Source organism: Micropterus salmoides, unplaced genomic scaffold (genome assembly GCF_014851395.1).
Source record: "Micropterus salmoides isolate LMB-PRFRI ecotype aquatic unplaced genomic scaffold, ASM1485139v1 Ms_hic_scaffold_5, whole genome shotgun sequence".
Classification (NCBI taxonomy): Eukaryota; Metazoa; Chordata; class Actinopteri; order Centrarchiformes; family Centrarchidae; genus Micropterus; species Micropterus salmoides.
This window is the reverse complement of record NW_024044237.1, coordinates 16290425-16313315: the sequence shown is the minus strand read 5'-3', so window position 1 is coordinate 16313315 and position 22891 is coordinate 16290425. Positions and strand designations below refer to the sequence as shown.

The 22891-nt window shown below is 42.6% G+C and overlaps 1 protein-coding gene across 2 annotated transcripts; it reads left to right on the top strand.

Moving 5' to 3' along the window:
- Positions 1 to 2515: 2515 nt before the first annotated feature.
- Positions 2516 to 22815, top strand: LOC119888578 (ras-GEF domain-containing family member 1C-like). Of its 2 annotated transcripts, none has more exons than XM_038699201.1 (14): positions 2516 to 2884; positions 14886 to 15095; positions 15311 to 15433; positions 15658 to 15795; positions 17390 to 17611; positions 18701 to 18775; positions 19228 to 19326; positions 19801 to 19903; positions 19991 to 20070; positions 20168 to 20263; positions 20384 to 20479; positions 20563 to 20686; positions 20801 to 20873; positions 20968 to 22815. In XM_038699201.1, exons 2-14 carry the CDS (start codon positions 14892 to 14894, stop codon positions 20990 to 20992), a joined length of 1458 nt encoding a protein of 485 aa, XP_038555129.1. In that variant the 5' UTR covers positions 2516 to 2884; positions 14886 to 14891; the 3' UTR covers positions 20993 to 22815. The 2 variants fall into 2 exon arrangements, with proteins under 2 accessions (XP_038555129.1, XP_038555130.1); XM_038699202.1 differs by lacking the exon at positions 2516 to 2884 and adding an exon at positions 2902 to 3318.
- Positions 22816 to 22891: the final 76 nt, after the last annotated feature.

Below are 22891 nucleotides of genomic sequence, written 5' to 3'. Positions count from 1 at the left end.
CCTGTGTATCCACATCAGTGGTTCTCAAAGTGGGGTCCGGGGTCCTGGAAGGGGTTCCAGAGGGTCCCCAGCAAAAAGGGGAATCATTTGTTTTCACTATAATTCCATCCATAACTAAGATATGGACCGAAGGTAAGACTATTTTGGTCATGTATTATATACACTTTCTGTAATAAAACATCTAAATGCCAAAATCCTATCAGATGGGGGTCCGTGGTCGAATTTGTCTCAGTTTATGGGTCCTTGACATAGTAGCCTATTTCAGTTTTGAGGAATTAAAGGCCTGTCCCATATGGACGCCTGTCCCAAATATAGGTAGGGTCAATTCAGTGATTTTAGCAAAAAAAAGCCAGGGCTATAATAATCAAAGTTTTACCGTATTTTGAATGTTGTACTTGCTGTAGTTCCTGCGAAGTGAGAGATTATTATCAACATTTCAGGTGTGCTCACTTTTGGTTTCACCTCCAGAGAAAGTGGATAATTTAGCCACACTATTGGATTGTTTACAACCTGTTGGAGTTTTTGCAACACTACTGCCAGAGAAGAAGAAGAACATCAGTTTTGGACAATGCTGTAAAACGTTGGATCACATTCAATGCTAGTATAAACTTTTAAATCCAATTCCAGCAATTTAACACACACAAAAAAATCTGTGCATGGAATCTACAATAGGGTTAAGGTTATGGAAATATCATGGTTACGGCAAGAATTATTCTTTATGGTTAAGGTAACTCTCCATGGAACAAATGTCAACTGAGTTTCCTTAGAAGTTACAAAAACAAGTGTTAGTGTGTGCTTGTTTGGTGAGTACAACAGTGAAATCGCATGCATACATGTTGGTTAATTCTCTTCCCTCACTGTAACAGCTTCAGCGCCCCCGTGTGTGTGTGTGTGTGTGTGTGTGTGTGTGTGTGTGTGTGTTGTGTGTGTGTGAGAGAGAGAGAGTGAGTTTTATCTCTATCCTCTGCTCCAATGTCAGACCCATTCTTTCCCTCATCCAGAGAGCCAGCCATTAAAGCTCCAGGCACAGCAGCTCACACACAGCCCCTCATGGCCCAACAAGGACCTTTACGTCCGTGCATCTCATCTGCTTAATTATTTCTCTCCCGCTCTTTCTCTACAACACTTCCTTTCAAATTAATTACTCCCCTCCAATAAATTACATCTCACCCTTCCAAAAAACATGATGACAGTAGCAGCCAGGGTAACACCCCTCTCTCTTTACCCATCATTCCAGCTTCTCATCTGCACACAGTAGGAAGGTTTTAGACATTCCCTCATTGCTGTTTTTAAATTAGGTTAATGCTAATAATTAACTAAGGTTTTAATGGAACTACAGCCTGCCTCTGAATGCCAGACTCTCATTTCCATATTCAGATATAGCCCTTTCATTCAGGGGTCATGGCTAGCGAGTGTGGAAGAGGGTTTGCCTGGGGATTACAAATGAAAATGTTTCTTGTAATCTGCCCACGCCGGGCAGATTGGATAAACGCGCTGGTCTGACGCTTGTGTAGGCTATAATGGGATGACTCATTAGCCAAACAAAGAGCAATTTGGAATAATAAATAAACATTCCTGTTTTCCCTTTTATATTGGCTTTGAAATCAGCATGGCCTTGATTGGATTCAAAGGCCCACTGGTGAACATACTGTCTGCATTTTTCACAACCTTCCTGACTGTCAATACATTTAATGGCAATTGATGTACGCAGACATAGGAGGATAGAATACACTCTATAGTCCTGTGAAATGAGAGACAGCACCTGAAGCATCAGAGATCTGAGACTGAAGCTTGAGTGTGTGTGTGTGTGTGTGTGTGTGTTGTTGAGAGAGAGAGACAGAGAGAGAGAGAGAGAGAGAGAGAGAGAGAGAGAGAGATATATGCTTGCCCACATCAGTATCAAACCAGAGAAACCACAAGCTACCGGAAATCAATTTCCCTTCAAAATAAAAGCAGCAAGCTGTGCTACATCACACTGATAATTCTCATATTACCAATTTCAGCACAGACTGAAATTACAAAGATGATGAAAATGTGTGTGCATGAGAAACAGCGATTTTTAAAAGCCTGTGTGCATGGTTTGCAAGGTCATTTGATTAACTGCAAATCTATTTGGGTAGGCCTACATGCACCACAAAATTAGAGTTAAAATCACATCTTCACTTAAAGGGCCCTGCAATCATTCTTCAAAAACTAGCTTTAATGGGCCACCATCACCATTTAAGTCTACACTGTGCTAACATGATGCATATTCCTCTATATACCGTGGTGAAATTGTTAACTTGAAGGTGCAAAGCAAACAAACAAAGATGTTGGTGGTGGTGTCAACAGGTGCCCAAAGCTCATTTTTGCCCTAGGGCCGCCAAGTGGGTTATTCAGGCCCTCTGGGTTTGTAGCAACCGTACAAGAAATTGAAACCCCTCCTCGTCATTGAGTGTCTTATTCTGAAAATCGAAAGCGGAACTGGCATTACTTTGCCTACTTGATCGGCGTGTGAGTAGTTCCCTCTCCTCTCCGCTGTCAAATCATTTGCGCCGAGGACGTGTGGATGTGCGGTACGCTGTGTCACCGTGGCGCAGGGCAGGACGGTCGCCACTCCTTCAGGGACCCGTTTTATCACGGCGTCAGCTGTCCGCCTGTTCACCGGTGGGAACCTGCCCAGAGCCAGGACGTTTAACAAGCCACTATCAATAGACATTTTCTCCACTTAACTCACATCATTGGGCTGGTCCTCCAGAGTCCGGCTCTACTTCGCCTACTGATGCCAGTTGAACAGGCTGTTTTGTAAACGCTGATTAATTTTGGGAGTATCTGGAGCTGCAGTTTTATTGATTTGACATCGGATATAAGTCGGATCGAAGATGGGGATCCAAGTGTAGTGCTGGTAAGTAGCATGTAAAGGCAAGGTTATCCCACTACTACCATATTTGCATATTTAGATTGCGCTCACGCCCACAGGCTGTGTACGTGCCTGTGCATGTGCGTGTGTCTGTGCGCGTGTGAGTGTGAGAGGTGTTGGAATGCTTCATAATCATCTTCCACGCATAGGTTCCATTTAGAACACTGTGTCGTCACACTTAGAACTTTACACACAACACAAAAGTGATGACATCATAACTCCTTACCTTGTGGGAGATCGCGCCGCTTGCATCACTTCTTACTACGATGAAAAGCATCGCGGTGTGAGTGAGGGTCTGTGGCGTGAGTCAGCGGCGCCCAGGTCTGTCGAAAGGGCGTGTGAGGGGATCCAGCTCATTTTTAGTAGGTGTCACTGCGTCTTCTGCCTCCGTCACATTTATAGGAGAGAATTTAAGCTGTGTGAGTATATGACATTGTAATTATCGATGGCACGGTTAACTCAGATAAATGTCACATGTAAGGGTGTTGTTGACAGGATTTGGTTAACTGCTTCATGGTGCAAAGCTTATCTCATTTTGTGTAATTATTAACGTGTATAAACGTTGGAGTAAAGCCTCTATGTAAACTCACTGCTGATTTTCATTAACACTCACTAGCTCTCTTTATCAATTCTGTCTCTGCATAATTAATTTTTTTTGTTATTTTCCCTGAGTGGTAGAGCAGACTGAACAGGTGTGGCACTGTTGACATCTTACTCTTATTTTCCTTGGAATGAAAAAATAATAATAAATCTTCCGCTTCAGCATCCAAAGAGGTGGTAAAGCAGCCTTTTCACCCAAGGGTGGTGTAGCAGCTTGCACAGCTTACAATACAAAATAAAAGGATTTGTTATCTGTCTCTTGCTGCTTACTGCAAGATGCATGAAAGTAAGACTGGCTCTGTCAGAAACCAGTTAGGTGGGGAAAAATTCTACCTGGGATTTTCTGATACTACCACTAAAGCTGCTTCTTCTCTCATGGCTTGTATTGGGGCATCATGTTTCTTAGCACATGCGCTGCATCATCTTCATCACCCCCTCCCCCTGCTCAGAATGCAATCCTGGGAAATGTGTGTTTGCTCACTCTCGCCTTCACTTTCGTGTGTGCTTCTGTTTTCCCAGAGGGGTGGAAAACAAACATTTCTTTTGTTCCGTGTGGTGCTTGAGATGAATGAGAGCTTCCTTTGTGAAATGACAAAAAGCTGTAAATCAGTTCTTTGATTCTCTCCAGTCTTGCAGGAGATAATCACTGAATTATTTTGATTAGCACCCTTTGACTTTGTTCTCCAGTGGTCAGGACCCCGCGCAGCTCTTTATCCAACCTCCTCTTAGGTTCACCTATTCAGTTGAGCTTGTCTGTGCCTTTCCTGTAAAGCCCTTGGCGATAGAATGGTTTTGAATTGAAATGACAGCTTGCCCTATAACAGTACAGTCGATACGGGGAGTGCAGGCAATAGTCACCCAAGTAGGGGTCTGACAGAAGTCGCCAGTTTAAGTCTAACTGCAGGTACAGGCACGGACTACAGCACATGCTCCCTCCAATTCAGGCCAAGTCTGCAGAGAATAACAGGTGTGCTGCTAATGAGGGCATCGCTTTGTTTGACGGGAGATTGAGAGAGGCAAGTTCCCAAAGAGTGAGGCCAGTCATTGTAAGTTTGTGTGTTTGGAGAGAGAGAGAGAGAGAGAGGCCAGGGTCTGTCTGGGGCAGGTCGACAGGGAAGTAAATATGGTAGTCTGGTCACACTGACAGCTTTATCACCACCACAAGTTTTATGGCTGTGAGTGTGTGTGTGTGTGTGTGTGTGTGTGTGTGTTCGGAGGAATCATAGATCACACGCTATTCTACTCTACAGACATGACAGAATTCCACTTCTGCCTTTTGGTGGAGCAGTCAAAATAGGAATCCACTACAACATCTTCGTGGTATTCCAGTTTATTATGTGATTGTTAATCACACATGAAGCAAGCAATACTAAAAATGTAATGTATTAAATGGTCAATCACTTTTCCGTGTCTGCATAAGCTTGAATCCCCTCCCCTGCGTTTTATAGATGTATGAATGATCCGTCGGAAGTGAACTGAAGCCTCAGTTTAGAGAAGGTCTCTTAGGGGAATTACATAACAATAGGAGGAAACAAATTATAAATAGTAATAGTAAAAAAAAAATAACTGCAGGGAGCAAAACTCTTCCTTTTGTACATGTTAATGTCTATTCATGCATCATCCAATGTTCCTGCTAAGTGGGGAAATTCCCAAAGTTAACGCTCTCACACAAAATCCCCCCACCTTACATAAACACCAACAGCTTCCCAGCCCGGCTGGAGCTCGATTAGAAAAGGGACAGAACGCTGTGATGGCCTGGGTACCTGACAGGACTTTGGATGTCCTTTGGCTACTCGGCAGCTTTTGCAGCTGACACTGGGATGATGAGCGTGATCTGGCTGACAAGTTTCACATGTGGAAGCACTCTCTGTCACAGCCGGCTGCTCTGTCGCTGGAGTGAAAGACAGAGAGAGAGAGAGAGAGAGAGAGAGAGAGAGAGAGGAACATGGGATTTTATGGAATATAGGAGAGAAGAGGGGGTGACACAGTGGGGACTCAACAGGCATCTAATTATCTCCCAACAGGAGCCTTGACTCCATGAGAACACTCTCTGCTCGCATGGCCTGCATATGGGCAGCTATTGACGGTCCGTCTTTATGGATCGGCCAGGTCAAAGAAGCAATGGAATATGATTAGATCCCTGGTGTGTTCAATAAGCCACTGGAGTAAGCATATAGATTACTCACATCAGATATAGGCTCCAAGTAATTACATTTTCGCCTGTCATGTGAACAGCGCGGCTCCTGAGGTATGAGTTGATGCCAGTTTACCAATAAAGAAAAAGTTCCCAAGCAATGCCTGCTGAACTTTGCTATTGCAGCAACTTTATTAAGAACAGCATTTTGATATTTAGACTTGGTATTAAACCTCAAAATTTCTTTTGGTATTGACCAAATGGTGTCCATAGCAACGAATATCAAAAACTGTGAAGTACCAAATGCTTGCTCAGACTCACACCCTTCCTTATTTTGATCAGATAGATGCTGGTAAACATATAATGTACAATGCAACATTCTTTAAAATGTTTTTTGGGGAAGGAAAGGCATTCATTGCATCTCAGTGATACACACACTCCGAGTGGTAAGAAACACTGAATGTAAACATAACTCAGATGCTTAATTATATTTTTATTGGTATGGTTATGTATCAGCAATAGACATTGACATTTTTCATATACCTAGCCCTATTTGGAGTTGATATTTTTGTAAAGGTTACAACGGTTTGAATTGTTTCCAGGTGGGTTGAGGTGACGTTAGAAATCTAACCCATGGATACCGTAGGTCTTAACCATCATTATCTATTTTAATGTCATGTCCACTTTAATAGGTGTTAATTTAAGCATTCAATGTACAAAATATGTTGGTGAAATCCCTTTCTTGGTATTGTTAGCACCATCGTGCCCACTGGGAAGTCCCCTGATAATCTGCTAACACCAGACTGCTTAGCTCAAGAATCTGTAGCAGCATCTTGACAAAGCATTATAGACACAAAATTTTGATATAGAGATTTGAAGTCTCATTATGTCCAAATACAGCATAAAAACAACTTGTTGCAGATGAATGAAGCGTGTACTCTGACCTTTGTCTGTCCCTAATCATATCAAAATACATGAGGCAGACCAGACCATGCAATCCCTTAGCACTAATTAGTACATTTTGACAACATAGATCAGCAGTGACATGCCACATGGCCTCTGCCCATGCTGGTTGTAATGAGCAGATAGATGTACTTCTACGGGAAAGGAGGCAGCCGTGGTGAAATTAGTAACGTCTGGTTATTAGATTTGCATCTGTTACCGTCTCGCTCATTAGTTTGCGGCGGTTATTGTGCAGATTTGATTGAGAGGAATGCAATGCTGAGTGGGTGTTTGGATGAACAGTCTAATTTTGAAAAGCGCTTCAAGGACTATTGAGGTAGCTGCACATAGGCATTGTTTCATTCAGCCTTTCTGTCTGCATGCTCATAATCACTCCGCTCTGTTTTTACTTCCCATATTCTTCCATTCACTTGGTGAGCTGGTAATTCCTCATAAGTGGCACTTGAGGCAAAATCATGCCTGTTTAGAGACAAAATCAGTCTTGTCCAATTCCCCTCAAGGGAGCATTGCATCAAGGGTGGTTGTGAGCTGGAATAATATGAATAATACATGACGTACAATACATGATGTTTTTTAAAGCATTATGACCATTGTGAATGACAGATTTAGGGCGCTCAAGGCTCAGACACGTGCTATGTGCCTACTAAGAGTCAATCTGTGCTCAGCTCCAATTATCTCTAAGTAACATGGTAGATTGCCCAGACCCATCACATGTCACAGACCCGTAGTTCATTTTAGTGCACCGTTTTCATCCACTCCAAGCAGGGGAAATAGATTCAGAAGTGTATTTTTCGCACAAAGTGTGAAGTGGTTTGAAAGAGAAATCCGTGGATAATGGTGCTCGACCCTTAGGGTTGGTCTGAAAAGCTCAGACTTTCGCTCAGGCTAATGGTTTTGTGTAATGCTGATCCTGATTTAATCTAAATGTAAATGTTAGCCAGACTTTGACTTTAGGGACTGAAAATGTGCAGTTTCTTACATGTAACATAGTCATTGCATCGTGCTTCATCTGTTTTTGTTTGAAATGTGACAAAACTACAGCCGCACCCCTTGGAGAAGAGTTGGACAGATGGTTGTATTCACAGTGAAGGAATGACTTTACTTGGACTTGCATTTTCACCGTAACTCCCTCAGCCTTTTTGCAAGCACACAACTGTGTCCAAACCCGCTCAGGAATGAGAATGACTGCACACGTGCACTGGGTGTGTTCATGGAGGAGAATTCCCAGTGAGCTTTAGATTTAGAGTGATGGAGTTGGTGGGTGTGGAACAGGTGCCAGGATGTCAGTGTGACCATTAAAAGGAATTTGGGAAGTTTGTCCCTGTTGAGCCCTGAGTGTGATTCCCAACCTTTGTCAGACTCGTACCACAGAGAGAGGCTGGGGAATGGGTGGGGAGCTGGAATGCCTCAACAGTAACTCAATCCTGTGTTTGGCTGCTCTGTGGGTGCAAGTGTGCGTGCATGTGTCAAGACACAATGGACTCATTTGTTTTCAGCTCCACTCCTCCCCACACACACACACCATTAACCAACAGTAGTGCGCTGGTTTGATTTTGTTGTGATGCATGTGCGGTGACATATGTGTGGTATTTTGCGCTCTCTCTGTTGTCGGCGGTGTCAGGCAGTCACCGTGCAATCTCAGCAGCCAGATTGGCTCGGCCCCTGCACCTCGGCATTCAGTCTGGACGCCAACACACTTTTGGGCTCCTATTGAGACTGGGGATGATGGTAGGGGCAGGGGGCCAGGACGCCTCCCATGCCAACAACTCCCACTGGGAGAGCAGGCTGCTGCAGGGCCATCTGTACAGGCGTCCTGACTGGGCTCATTGGAAAGTAGGGCGTGGAGAGGGAGATGAAGGGGTGGGGTGCATGTGGAAGGGAACAGGGAGTGAGAGGCTGGATGACAAAGAGGTGTTTACTTTCTTTTAAAGCCCCTGCCATCATGAGAATACTCTCATTATTTCTCTAGTTGCATCATTTCAGCTTTCAAAGAACACTGTGGAAAATTTAGGCCAGATCTGCAATACTCCAAGGCTCACAAAACAGTGTCAGGACCAAAAATACGCAAGTATCTGCTCTTTTTAGATCGCAGCCCCAAAATAGATAACTGTGATGTGTTGAAGGAGTGAACATGTGGGTCCTAAATTAGAAAGGAAGTGTTAGAGTATGTAAATTAGTGGGTGAGGAGTGAGCCGGGGAGTCATATGGTGGTGTCTGCAAAGGAAAAGGGGAGTTTAGTGAGTCTGGCAGGAGGTGAATTTGCCATTCACAGAGCCTAGATTGTCTGTGCACTACAGTGGGGGCATATTTCATCCTATAAAACATCCTCTCACCTCTCTCCACAGCCCACCTTTCTCTCCTATCTCTGCCATCTAATTCCTACACACATCGCATCCCTGAGCAAGGTAGGAGGATGCGATGACCCCTAATTTACCCTTTAACTAGGGCTGGGCAATAAAATGATAACAGTAATAATAACAGTAAAAGTAATTATTATTGGAAAGAGATATTGATTCAATTTGTAATATTTTCTTATTGAATTGTTGAAATGTTATTCATCCACCAAATGAAAAATGTGCTTCAATTGTGAAACAGAATTTGGAAAAAAATGTAAACAGATTTCATTGGGCCCTACAAATGTTCAACAAATGTTTGATTTAATTAATTAATCAACACGAATGAATCAGCACTTAATTATCCTATTAAAATATGTAAAAGGAGTGATAAAAGATTTTACTTAATTTTACTCATGCATATTTGTTGAAAAAAGATTTTATCATCATTGTTATGAATGTTCTACCTCAGAATTGTGAAGTGATGCACTGTTTGGCAAGTGTTTGTTATGATCTGACCATAAAAAATACCTTAATACCCCAATTTACCATCTGGTTTCTTCTACCAGCAACAATCAGTCTTTCAAATCGAAAGAAATAATGATTTGACATTTGTCAGGATAATTATCAGTATTCGACCTATGTGAAATTTTTGATTGTGATAACATTTTTGGCCATATCGCCCAGCCCTATACCTTTATCTGTCATCTCTGAAACCAGGAAGCAACTACAAAATCAAACAAAAAGTTGCTGTAACAGCTGTGCCGGATATTTGTTGCACTTAACTCTGATGATGTGCTGCTCCTCTAAGAACGGAATTGCATTACGTCTTGGTTTCAGTGTTTCTCAGTATCAGTATGCCATTTCCTTTCTATAAAAATAAATGTATTCAGTCAATTAGATATAAACACTCTTAACTCAGGGGCATGCAAAATACACAGGAAACTACAAAATATAGCAAAAAGTATTTTAGATTTTGACGTTCATTCCCAAATATCAATCCCCGGATGAGTTGAATAAGGTGCAGGAATAGATTTAATTTTCCTTTATAAATCAGCTCAAGGACAATCGTGAAAGCATGCTTTCATTATGGACATACAAGCTTCAGGAGGAGTGCTACTGGGCAATGATAAAATATTGTTTAGAGGGTGGGTACAATAATTAGGGTAAAGTTGGGGGTTTAAAAAGGTTGTATACCATGAGTATTTCAAACTTGCCAGAAATATAGCTCATTCTTGTCCAACTGAGAAATTGTATTTTTTTAGCATCATTATGAAATCATTATGAAATGATCCAGGCTATTTCAGCTGCAGTACTATAAAAAGCATGTGGGTCCTGAATATATACATGTAGGCAAGTACCTTGTCCTTAAATTTAATTTGGGCTGATGATGAATGGACATGGCCAGCAGTGCCAATAAATCAAAGTCAACTGTGACCTGATGAATCTAATGAGTCTTTTCTTGAAGGCCTTTTTAAAAAGGTCCCTAACTGCACACGGTGCCTTTATGTATTCCTCAAAACTTAGCCAAATACTAGAGCATTATTACTACAATGGCTCCAGGGTGACATTGGATCCACCTGCCCCCATCAAGGAGCCTTAACTATTCACCTTTGACCCTTGACTCATTGATGATAGAGGTCAGACAGTGGTTTGATTTGTTCTGAATAAGTGTCTTGAATGAAGAGTCGTTTCTAATGCTGATAGTCCTCAACCATTAACTCCCTAGTGCCAGAACTGATCTGTCAGCAGCTGTGTCACTATTCTCCTCAAGAAACACACACACACACACACACACACGCACATGCACACAGTTAGGTGTGGAACAGGTTTTACAGAGACCAAGATATGAAATGGCTACTAGAATAGAGAGATTAATAGAGTGATGAAGCTGTTTGTCAGCCTCAAGCCGCTCGGTCATACCAGTAATGCCGTTGTTTCGTCAACACACACACACACACACACACACACACACACACACACACACACACACACAGACAGCTACACAGTCAAGGGTGCTGATAAAGATTGTGTGTCTCCAGACAGTGCCATTCTGTTAATCAGGATAGAACAAAGCAGGCGGATCCCCTGATGGCAATGATAACAGTCTGACAGTATTGCAAGACAAAACACTCGCGCGCACACACACACACACACTGCAAGGGTCCTGAACAATGACACTCCCCCAGCTGTCTAGACAGAGTGCAGGGCTGCCGTTGGCTGACTGTTGGAGATCTCAAGGGGGATTAGAGCACACGCCACTACACTCACCTGTTCTTAGCTGCTTGTTTCTCAGTGTGTTATTTCATGCAGTGTTGATGCAATATGACTGGCACAGAGGGACCTGGGTGTGTCGTGAGATATGGAAACAAGTTATACATAGAGTACAGCTGTGAATGACTTCTTGGTTACATTATAGGAAGAAAAGCGGTGTAAGCAACATGGTTGTAAAATAATATAAGAAGTTCAAAACCGTAGTTATCCATAAAGTAGCTGTTCATTTTAGTTTTCATTTGCCAGTCATACGTAAATACAAAAGTAGCTTAAAACAAGCACAGTGCAGTGCACCAGGACTAGTCCCATTCACCTCCGTTGCACTGCAATGCTCTTCTATAACACTGATGGCCAGTAAAAATAATGAAATTGATGCAGGAGAACCAGAGATATTGTCTTTTTCTTTCCACACATTTTTCTTCCTTGTTGAAATTTGGCGCCTACATTAACCACAATCCGTCTCGAGCAGTTTGGTCAGAGATTCGGGTGTGTTATCCTAGTAGCAGTTAGGCTTATATAGCCTCGAGCTGGTAGCCTAAAGTAGAGATGAGGAGCAGAACTTCACTTGAGGCAATTTATCAGATTTTTGGCAGCTTCCTAATGAGCCACATGTGCCGTAGTACTAATAAGACATGTACACAGACATAACACTTTGATGTGTAAAGTCCCCCTAATGACTAAAGAATTTTAAGAAATGAAGGGAAGTTCAAATACCATTGTCACTTTAGACCAAAATGGCTGCTGTTCAGCAAAAAGTTACATACTCTCACATTAACTCGATTTAAGCACTTGAAGATGCATCAGTGCAGTTTTCCTCTTCTTTGTTTTAATCAGTTTTAAGTGACACTGTGACAACTAGGTTGAGGGTGTGATACACAGACACTGCCGATTGGTCTCTCACAAGATGTACACATCTGTACCTGACTGACCTCGACTCGACCTCATCAAGACCATGATGTATCGACTGACAGAGAAGCTGCGCTGCGATGAAATGAAGAACCAGAGCCGGAGAAATGCTGGAGGGAGAAGAGGAGAGCTGAGGAGGAAGCAACTGTGAGAAATAAGGAAAGTGAAGATCTTCACAAACGATAGAGGAAATCATTGACAGTGTGGGCACGTAGAATAACACTCTCCGTCACTTCCACACTTATATGAATGCAAACACACTGGCAGAGGTGTGTGTGTGTGTTCATTTGTATGCATGTGATGGCTTACAGATAAACTCCTGGATTTAGTCAGACACACTCCTAGAGCTGAGCAGAGTTTGTCTTCCTGTCAGTCACATCACAGAGGAAGTTCCTTCCAGTTACCATAAGGCTTTCCTGCTGCATCTGTGTTTTTATAAAGGCATGTTGGATTGGTTCACCCCTCTCTGTTTATCAGACCATGTCTTCTCTGCTGCTGCGTTTGTAATCCAATCTAGAGGAGGTCGCTGCAAGGGCACCCCCGGCTTTCCCCTTTTGTAACGTAATCTAGACAGTGCCAGTCACTTTTATTGGAGGAAAACAGCTTAAATGTTGTAATGAAGACACTTCAGGCCAGCATTTTAGATTATGGTAGTAATATTTTTTGTTCCAGGTTTCCGTGGTAATGTCTAGTAATGCAAAATACATAATTTAAAAGCTTCTTCAAAGTTCAGGGCAGCGAGAGACACAGATAAAAGTTATTTGTATCTGTGTATGTGAGTTTTCCCTATTAAGTGTATAGCTTCAATATGTAGACTGATATAGCTCAATCAGATGTCCTGAGTGTCATCTGCTCAGTTAAACACCTCTTTTTTTCTCCTCTCACAGGCTGTTGTCACTATTTCACAGAGTGGGGTTTATTAAAGGAGCCAAGATTATAGCTCTCAGGAGCAGACTAGAAGATGTCGGTCCTCTTTAACCGCAGTGTATATTGTGAGAGAGATGGCTGTGGGTGTCAGCGGTGTGAGTAGGAAGGAAGGCTGTTAAACTGTCCCACAGAAAGGCTCCCCATCCCCCAGCCTTTTATGTGCCTGGCTGTGCATGTTGTTGTCTAGGTGTGTGCAAGTGCATGAATATTTGCTCATGTGTAAGAGAGCAGGGAGAACAAAGGAAAGCTGAACTCCTCACACAGGAAACTTGAGACATCACTCCTGCACGCCTGTGTGTGCTTGACCTTTCACCCCAGGGACCCAGGGAACTGTGACACCGGAATATCAAGATGGCTGATAAGTGAGGGGGTGGAAGGGAACCTGAAGGTCACCAGAAGATGAAACGATTGCAGCAAGCCTGAGTCATTGCTAGGTTTGCTTTTTAGGATGTTGGTGATCGCTGATGTGGCCATATCATGCCATGTTGCCATTTCTCCATATACCGTTACTTCTCTGAATTTGTTTTTCGTTTGTTGCGTTACCTCTCTTCTGCTTTAGGTTTTAGGTTTCACACGTGCCCAGGCTGTCGTCTAGGCTACAAACAGCAGGAAGAACATGGCGTGTTTACATCTGAAATAACTTCCTGCATGTTGCTTAAGGTCTCGCTGTCAGCATGTGGGTGTGCTGCCTTTCATGTGACTCCTGCAGGCGTAGAGCCTTTGTGCTGCTGAACTCGCCTGAAGGCGCCCAGAGAGTGCAGTTGTCCTTGGTGATGATGAGTGATTCAGGTAGATCTAGTCACCAGATTTGATCAGTGAGAGCAGGAGCAGAGTCCATTTTTATGTCAATTAATGTCAAATTCAGACATAAGAAACCAAAAGTGCAACATCTAATTACTTGTTCATTTCCATGTACACAATTTCATTTAATTTAACCAGTATTTTTTTATAATTTCCTCTGCATTGCTGTAAAACTACTGAAGGAAGGATCTCTGTGATTTATCAGTTACTTGTAGATGGCATTAAAGTGATGATGAGTGATGATGATAATTGCGCCCTGGGGATCACTCTGGGTTTCTGTAGTATCTCTACCCCAGCGTGCAGTATAGTAAGTGCTTCCTTCCACTACAGCTGCTGTGTTGGTCCATTGAGTGAAGGAGCATGTTGAATTTTTTAAACGCGTAACCGAAAGCATTATACGCTTATAGGGAAAGACATACAGGGCAGAGATGGAGGCCACACGATTGCTTTCATGCAGCAACAGCGACTGGGTGACCCACATTTTCGTCCTCTCCTCTGTCTTTTCGATGTGGGCAGCTGTTTTGGGGGATATTCTGTATCCCCCGATGACGGCAGCGGATCATCAGTTGGATGGAATGAGTGTGTTGCTGTGTAGAATGAGCGCAAGGGGGAGAGTGTGAAGTAAAGTTTCACACAATGCTCTACACTGTAGTCGTTTGTCATCAGAAACAAACAATATGCGCAGAGCTTCTTTTAACTTGTTTAGAAAAATACAGTTGCATTAATGATACAATATAAAGGTTTCATGTCACTACTCCAGGGATTTCCATGAAAAATGTCTCAGGTGAAGATCTTTCTATTGAGCATGATTGCAGGTTTCCATCCCAAATCACCATTACCACCAACTGCTATAAGTGGAGCCATCGTGCCAGACACCTAATGCGAGCAAAATTTGCATTCAATTAATTTCCTCTTACTGATTCAAATTAACTACTACCAGTAATACTTACCAGTAGTACTTCCCATTTCATAAAACCAAACCTTATCCCTCTTCCTCATTCTGTCTATATTCTGCTGAAAGTTTTTTTCTGTTCTGTTTGTATCTTAGACAGGAATGCCCCAGACTGTGTGCTCAGGCACCATGTTCACCACTCCCAGTGGCTTCAGCCCTCATCTGGCCTGTGCTGAGCCTGAGGAGGAGGCCCCACAAGAGGGCCCGGGGCCAGGGGCTTGCCTGGCTGATGGGCCCCCGATCACCTCCGCCTCCTTGGAGACCCTGATCCATAACCTGGTCCCCACAGCCGATTACTACCCCGAGGTAAACGCAAATGAACTACTGTCACTCCGATGTTCATTATAAACTCCATCAGAAAGTCCATTTCAGGTTATAGTTGTAGTGACAGTGCTGCCAATTAGATGATTAGCCCCATGTCTCCATTTAAAGTGCTGCTCCGCTCCCTTTAATTACAGAAAGCCGCAGTGTTTTTTATTGATGTAGTGGCTTAGCGAATGTCTCCTTCTGTCCTTTGACAGAAAGCCTATGTGTTTACCTTCTTGCTGAGCGCTCGTCTGTTCATCCCTCCTCCGGAACTGCTGGCCAGGCTGTGTGAGCTGTGCATCAAACAGCAGCAGCTGGATCAGAGCCCACTCGATACGGTCAGCACTGCACCATACACAAACACACAACTCCTGAATGAAAATGCACAAGCTAATGAACAGAAACACAGTCACAGCAAAAAGCATTCAGACGTACCCGTGCTCTGCATGTAAGCAACCATGGATTTTCCGGCCAGATTGCTGACTTTACGATAGTGTTTTCTTTTGCTGAGGGAGTCACACGTGCAGAACACACTAAACCTCTTTCACTTCTTCAACAACAGGCAAAAGTGCGCAAGTTTGGTCCCAAGATTCTGCAGCTGCTGACAGAGTGGACAGAGACATTCCCTTCTGACTTCAGGGACGAGAAGATGGTTGGACACCTTAAAGACATCGTCCACAGGATAGCTCCATGTGATGAGGTACACTAATGACCAGCAGACCAGTCATCTTCACCAAAGACAGGAATTCTTTTTTTAATTTGGTAGGATGCTCTATTTATAGGATAAAACAACAAAAAGGTTACTACAAGATAATAATTTGTGATGGGCTGTAAGACTCCTGATTTTGATCCATAGTGTAGTTGTTGCCATTATAGCCTTTATAAGCCGCAGCCGCAGTGAGGAACTCTCTGATGGGGAACGAAATTCAATTATCATCACTACCATTGTAGCAGGGTGATGGAAGGAGTCAGAGTGTCAGTGTAGGGTGAGTAGCCACAGCTCCGTGTTACACAATCTTGCATTACAGAAGAGGAGAGAAGAGGAGAGAGGAAGGAAGGATGTTAGAGGAGTGGCTCTATCCGCAGCCTCAAGGGAAAACAGAGGGAGGGAGATGGATGGATGGAGAAAATGGGGGGATGGGATTCAGGGGCACAGAGAGCAGAGGAAGAGGAAGAGGAGGAGGAGGGTGATGGAGTCAGAGTGGAAGACCAGGAAAAATGGAGGGAGGTGAAGAGAGGACAGAAAGCGGGGAAGGGCAGGTGGTGTTTACAGTTTGCTGTAACAGTTTGGATGTGTGTGTGTGTGTGTGTGTGTGTGTGTGTGTGTGTGTGTGTGTGGATACATGTGGGAGCTGTGGCTCTGGGTCATTTGTGAGACAGACTGACCTAACTGGCCCCTGTGACCAGTCATCTGGAGAGAGGGGCACAGAAACACACATTCCTGGACACAACACACCGCGCATTGCTACTGCTGTAAAAACAAAACCTCGACAACATGTTTGAATTCAACTGAAGAATGACATTGTTAATTTTTGGGCTCATTAAATCCTCCCGAACAGCATGAGATCATGTAAAAATACATTGTTGTTGTTCTAAAAATAAAGATGGTATGGTAAAATGGAGTCAAGGATCAAAAGTAAAAGTACTCACTGCATATTTGGTCCCATTCAGAGTGTTGTGCTTTGATTTATATTACATAATTGGATTATTATTAAATTCCTTAAAGTGCAATCAGCATTTTACTGTTTCCATTGGTCAAGATGGAGCTAATCTTTCTATACTGGAAGGCACTCAATCCATCCATCCATCCATCTCCAACCGCTTATCCTGCGTACAGGGTCGCAGGGGGCTGGAGCCAATCCCAGCTGACATCGGGCGAAAGGCGGGGTACACCCTGGACAGGTCGCCACTCCATCGCAGGGCGAAGGCACTCAAGTCTATAACAAATCATCATATTGTAGATATATGTTTTTTATAAAATTTTAATCTGTGAAGTAACTATTAACTCCAGCTGTTAGATAAATGGAATGAAATAAAAAGTATTTTTACCTCTGAAATGTAGCAGCGTAAAAGTATAAAGTAGCATAAAATACTAATACTAATATACTAATTTGAATAACTCTACAGTAAATGACCTGTTGTACGTTAAATTGTTCAAAAGTTCTAAAATAAAGAGCTGGGATAAGAGAAGAGAAGATAAAAAAGCATTAATAAATTATTCATTAAAGTCATTATTGACAGCTCCTCTCCTCTCCTCTCCTCTCCTTTCCTCACTCCTCCCCTCCCCTCCCCAGGCCTACTGGAAAACCCTGAACCAGGTGCTGCAGAAGCTTAGCCAGAGGCTGGCCCTGATGAGCCAGGGGGAAGAGAGCATTGTCAAAGTCTCCCTCAACGCCTCCTCCATCTCTGATAAGCTGGTGGCCTTCAAAACCAAGCCTCCGCCCATCCAGAAGGACATGCTCTCCATCTGCAACGACCCTTACACATTGGCACAGCAGCTCACCCACGTGGAGCTGGTGAGGAGAAGGGAAGGGAGAGGGAGGGAAGTGCGGGTCACACAGAGGTCAGGGTAAGAGATGATAACAAGGATGGATGAGGAGGAGTGGAAAGGATGGAAGATGGGGTTAGCGAAGGTGCTAAGAAAGGTAAAGCATGGGGTGGAGACATACAGTTGTCCAAGTCAAGGACATGACCATGGAATATAAGACATCAAATGAGGAGATAGAGTGGATAGAAAGAGATTTGAAGGTCATAGAAAATGACTCAGAAAACAAAGGAAAAAATTGTATAATAGCAAACTATAATTGGCAGAATCACTTAACATTGTGATCTTTTGAAGCTCGCTTTAGGACTACTGTGATTATTGCTTGTCAGCTATTCCAGCGCTATCTGGTCATCACCCAGAGTCACAAAAAGGGAATTATACAATGAAAACATACATGAACAAAGGATCTCTGCAGTGTCCCTCGCATAGCATGTGAGCATATCAGCCTATTCATGTGTGTCTTGATGTGGGCACATGTATCTGCGTGTGTGTGTGTGTGTGTGTGTGTGTGTGTGTGTATGTGTGTGTGTGTGTGCCTGAGTAAGCTTGTACCCTTGTCTGAGTGGTGACATCACCCTAGAAGTCAGTGATGTGCCTGGGGCTTTAAACAGAGGATAAAACCGCTGTGGATATGTGACCTGACAGCTACGCACACACACACACACACACACACACACACAAAAGGAGAGAGAGAGTGAGAGAAAGAGAGAGAGACAGACATGTGCACACATACAGGACTATTTCTGTTGTAGGTTTTAGCAACATGCTAATTCTGATTAAAAGGAATTAGACTCCATTGTACTTTCTGTCACTGTTGTGTGTGTTTTTGTCTGTGGATTATATCACGAGTCGAATGAGTCATTTTGATTGGTATGTGACTGCGCAGTCGTCTTTTAATAGAAGTGAATATTGTCTCTCGTGTCACTTTGAGGAAATATGATTCCAATGAGTCACGTCAATGAGTCATTACTTCCCCTTATTGATTGTCTTCCATTACTGAAATGAAAGAGTTATTAATGGGACTACCCCCACCGGTGTGTGTGTGTTTGTGTTTTGCCAGGAACATTTGAGACATATCGGTCCGGAGGAGTTTGTCCAAGCCTTTGTTCAGAAAGACCCGCTAGATGGAACCCAGGTATGCTTTTATTTTAAGTGTTTATAAACCCATAGTCTGTCCGCAGGTCAAACCACAGGAGTTTTGGTTTTGGTTAAATGTCAGCAGGCAACAAGGGTCAAATACAGCACAGAATTATAACATCGCACACTTAAGCAAGCACACACAAGTGGGTTATCTGCCCTCCCTCTACACTCGTTTTTTCCCACTGTTTCTCGTTTACTGTAGTCTTCATATTCAGTTACAGTCTCTTTCACTCCTCTTCCCTCCCATCTGTCCTTCCCCAATGGGTTTTTTCGTGCTCTCCATTGATCGCGCTATTTCCGCTCCCAGCTCGCTGTCTTTGTCATTTACGCTCACACGGGGGGTCAGCCTGCAGTCAGGAAGCTAATTAGGATGAGAGGAATTCCCTATGGTAGAACTCCACAAACTGACTTGTGTTTTGTGTGTGCGTGTTTGTGTATCATCAACAGCCATGCTTCAGTGACCAGAAGAAGAAAACCTCCAACTTGGAGGCTTATGTCAGGTGGTTCAACAGACTGTGTTACCTGGTAGCTACTGAGATCTGCATGGTGAGTGGCAAATGTTGGTACACCAGGTGCTCATTTATTCTGACACTAGGCTTCAGAAGCAATCAAACGGCACACAAACTGTACTCATTGTGCCAAAAATGAGTATAAGTGTGATAATGAAGTGTACTTGTAAATTGATAGGACATACTACTGAAAACGTGAAAACATGATAAAGTATAGTTGGATTTTTATATTCTTATTTATTATATCTCCAGTATTTCTGTATTTTTTCGTATATTATAAATAATAATTCCTGGAAAAAACATAAATTACAATATACAAATAAACTGGCATCAGATAGATGCAGTGTAGTTGTTACAGAGCATCACTGCCCCCTAATGGTTAATCTATGTTATTACACTAGTAAGGATAGTTTAATTATTGTATTTGTGATGGTACCTGTAAATAGAGATAACATTCAATTCAAATAAATAAAAAAAACGTACATATCAAACAATAAAATCTGTTTTGCAGCCAGCAAAGAAGAAGCAGAGGGCCCAGGTGATAGAGTTCTTCATCGATGTTGCGAGGGAGTGTTTCAACATTGGAAACTTCAACTCCCTTATGGCCATCATCTGTGAGTCTATTTTGGTGATATCTGTTATCTCAGAAAATTATCCTGCATGACCTGGTATTAATACCTGAAATCCATTTCTTCCCGTAGCTGGTATGAACATGAGTCCTGTGTCACGGCTGAAGAAGACTTGGGGCAAAGCCAAAACTGCCAAGTTCTTTATTCTCGAGGTAAAACACAAATCCATATCTTCACTTGCTGAGAAGAACAAGATATGTAATAACTTGGAGTTGACAGGGTATTGCTTTTTGTGATTTGCTTTAACAGCATCAGATGGATCCTACGGGAAACTTTTACAACTACAGGACGGCCCTGAGGGGGGCCGCCCATCGCTCTCAGACTGCCAACAGCAACAGAGAAAGGGTAGGGCTCCGCACCACATCGCCACTATCACTCTGAAAGCATTCTGGCATCGATTCAATGATTTATTTTCATCCTCATGTCAATATTTCCTTTATCTTCCTGCCTGTTTTCTCTCTTCAGATTGTGATCCCCTTCTTCAGTCTGCTGATCAAAGACATTTACTTCCTGAATGAAGGGTGTGCCAACCGGCTGCCCAATGGCCACGTCAACTTTGAGGTGAGCCAGTGCCTTTTCTCCTGACCCCGCCTCGTTTAACATTGCGAAAAAAAACATTCACTCAGTGTGGTTTTGTTTTGTAGAAATTTGTGGAGTTGGCACGGCAGGTTGGGGAGTTCATGACATGGAAACAAGTGGAGTGTCCATTTGAGGAGGATCGGGCCATCCTGCACTACCTCCACACTGCTCCCATCTTCAGCGAGGACGGTAAGAACCTGTTTTTACTTAATAAACTTCTCTGCACGTGTCGTTATAATTTGCTCAAACTAACCAATCCTCTTTACTTATTTACCATTTATTTCTTTTCTCATTCTTCCCCAGGACTTTACCTTGCGTCCTACGAGAGCGAAAGTCCAGAGAACCAGGTAGAGAAGGACAGATGGAAAGCACTCAGGTAAGAATAACAACACGTGTCAAATGAGGCATGGTATCTGTTGTAAACCGACATGCCGTTCTTCATGAACCTTTCGTCTCTTTTCTCCCATCAGGTCTAACGTTCTGGGAAAGACATGAGGGTCTGATGGCAGCTAAGCCTCCCACCAGCGACGGAGCGTGCGTTCTCATTGCACTAAAATGAACTGTGAAGGAACCTAGCTGGTACTTAGGTGTTTTTCTATGAAGAAATGGTGGAGAGAGAGAGAACAAAAAAGAAACACGATGAACAGGATTCATCAAGAAGAGTGTAAAAAAAAAAAAAAAGGACAAAAAGAACAAATGACATAAACAAAAGTTAAGTGAAAAAGTTAAGCTATGGAAATTGGAGCAAAATGCCTTTGCAGAATATTAGCTATGAGTGATGAGGTAGAGTATGCTGGAGAGGGACACGGCCTCTCCTTCCCCTTCCCTCGATGTGTGTTTACTCTGTGAAGATATGTTTACTACTATAGAGAGTACAGTTACAGGGAAAACCACTTTATAAAATGAAATTCCTACTGATGCTATCGTTGTTTTTGTATTTGCTCTTTCTCTTCCCCTTAGGTCCAAAGCCTTGTCTAGGTACTTAATTTTACTTTTTTTCCTTTTACTTGTAATGTACTGTAACTTACAATGATGTGAAGGGCGCTGGCTAGCCCGTATCCACTGTCAAATTTTATAGGTCTACTGAAGGAACGGCAACTGTGTGTATCTGGGAAGACAGACGAGGACATGCCTTGAGCATTTTACCAGTTCATCTCATGTGTACTGGAGAAGCCTGTTTATTGGTCATCTCTTCTTGTGTTTTTATTTATTGTATTTTATTTTGGGAAAGTGTTAAATGAGGAAGATGAACTGTTTAAAAAAAACTGTTTACTCCTTTTTTAAATGTATTGTGCCATTAATGCAAGACAACTACAGTATAGCTTAACAGTCACAACAGGAGCCAGGCCAGGTGTAGATTGTGTACAGGTGACATTTACCCTTCATCTTTCTGCTCTCCAGGAAGTTTTCTCTGACTGATGTTCAGTTGTCTGATATATTTATGGAGATTTCTGTGCTGACAGATGTATAGTTTTTATTGTAACTTTCCTTTACTGAATATGAATTCCAATGGCATGCTACGACGAGTGTTTTTAAAGGGGCATTAAGCATATCCACCTTGTAAAGATTACTACTGCAACACAAACTTTGTAGTCGTGATGCATTGTTGCATTCTGTGGAAAGACAATGATGACTCTGAGGTTTTTGTCTTTCTATATAGTGAAGAGGGAAACTTGTGCCATATGAATCACTGATTGTTATGACAATTCAGGTTCCTCTGACTTGAAATGTGTTGTTTATCGTTCTGTGGGATTGTCACTGAACTTAGTTTTTTAACAACTTTGTCGTGATTCGGGAGCCATTTTTTGTGGGTGGGTGGTGGAGGGAGAGGAGGTGTTATAGGGAAGGGGTCGGGAACTGTGTAATTATAAGTCTTATTCAGTTTGCTATAATTGATTGATGTCAGTGTTTCCTCTTAAGAAGCACCTTTCCCTCTCAATAACAGACTGATCTAATTCTCCCTCCTCATTTGTCATCAATAAACTTGCTTTCCCTGTAACACGTTCCCCGGCTAAGTTAGGACTATTAGAGAGCCAGAGATGTGAAGTCAAACCTGCCATTTAAAGTGAAGACATGTTTTAATAAAACATTGCCTGTGTTAAACATGCGTATTCAGTGACAATCACATACATTACATCGGTTCTGCTCTTTTTAACAGTGTCACTGCATTGCCAACTTTATGTGCAGTTCAAGGAGTAGAGTGTATTCAGTGTTTTTCATGGTGATTGAGGCCAAGCAGACACACTTTAGCCTTCAACATCACTGCAAGATGTGTGACTGGTTCCTGAAAAGCCTTTAATAAAAATGAGCCATGCTTAGTTGATTGTCTGCAATTTACTTTGTGTAAGATAGGGCTGCGAATAACCAATGGATATTTTCTTTCTTTTCTTATTT

Bases quoted from the DNA above. Each gene is read 5' to 3' on its own strand.
- LOC119888578 (XM_038699201.1), top strand. From the start codon at position 14,892: ATGCCCCAGACTGTGTGCTCAGGCACCATGTTCACCACTCCCAGTGGC. The intron at 18,776-19,227 runs GTATGCTTTTAT...TATCATCAACAG, and splicing joins ACCCGCTAGATGGAACCCAG to CCATGCTTCAGTGACCAGAA. The intron at 20,874-20,967 runs GTAAGAATAACA...TTCTCCCATCAG, and splicing joins GACAGATGGAAAGCACTCAG to GTCTAACGTTCTGGGAAAGA.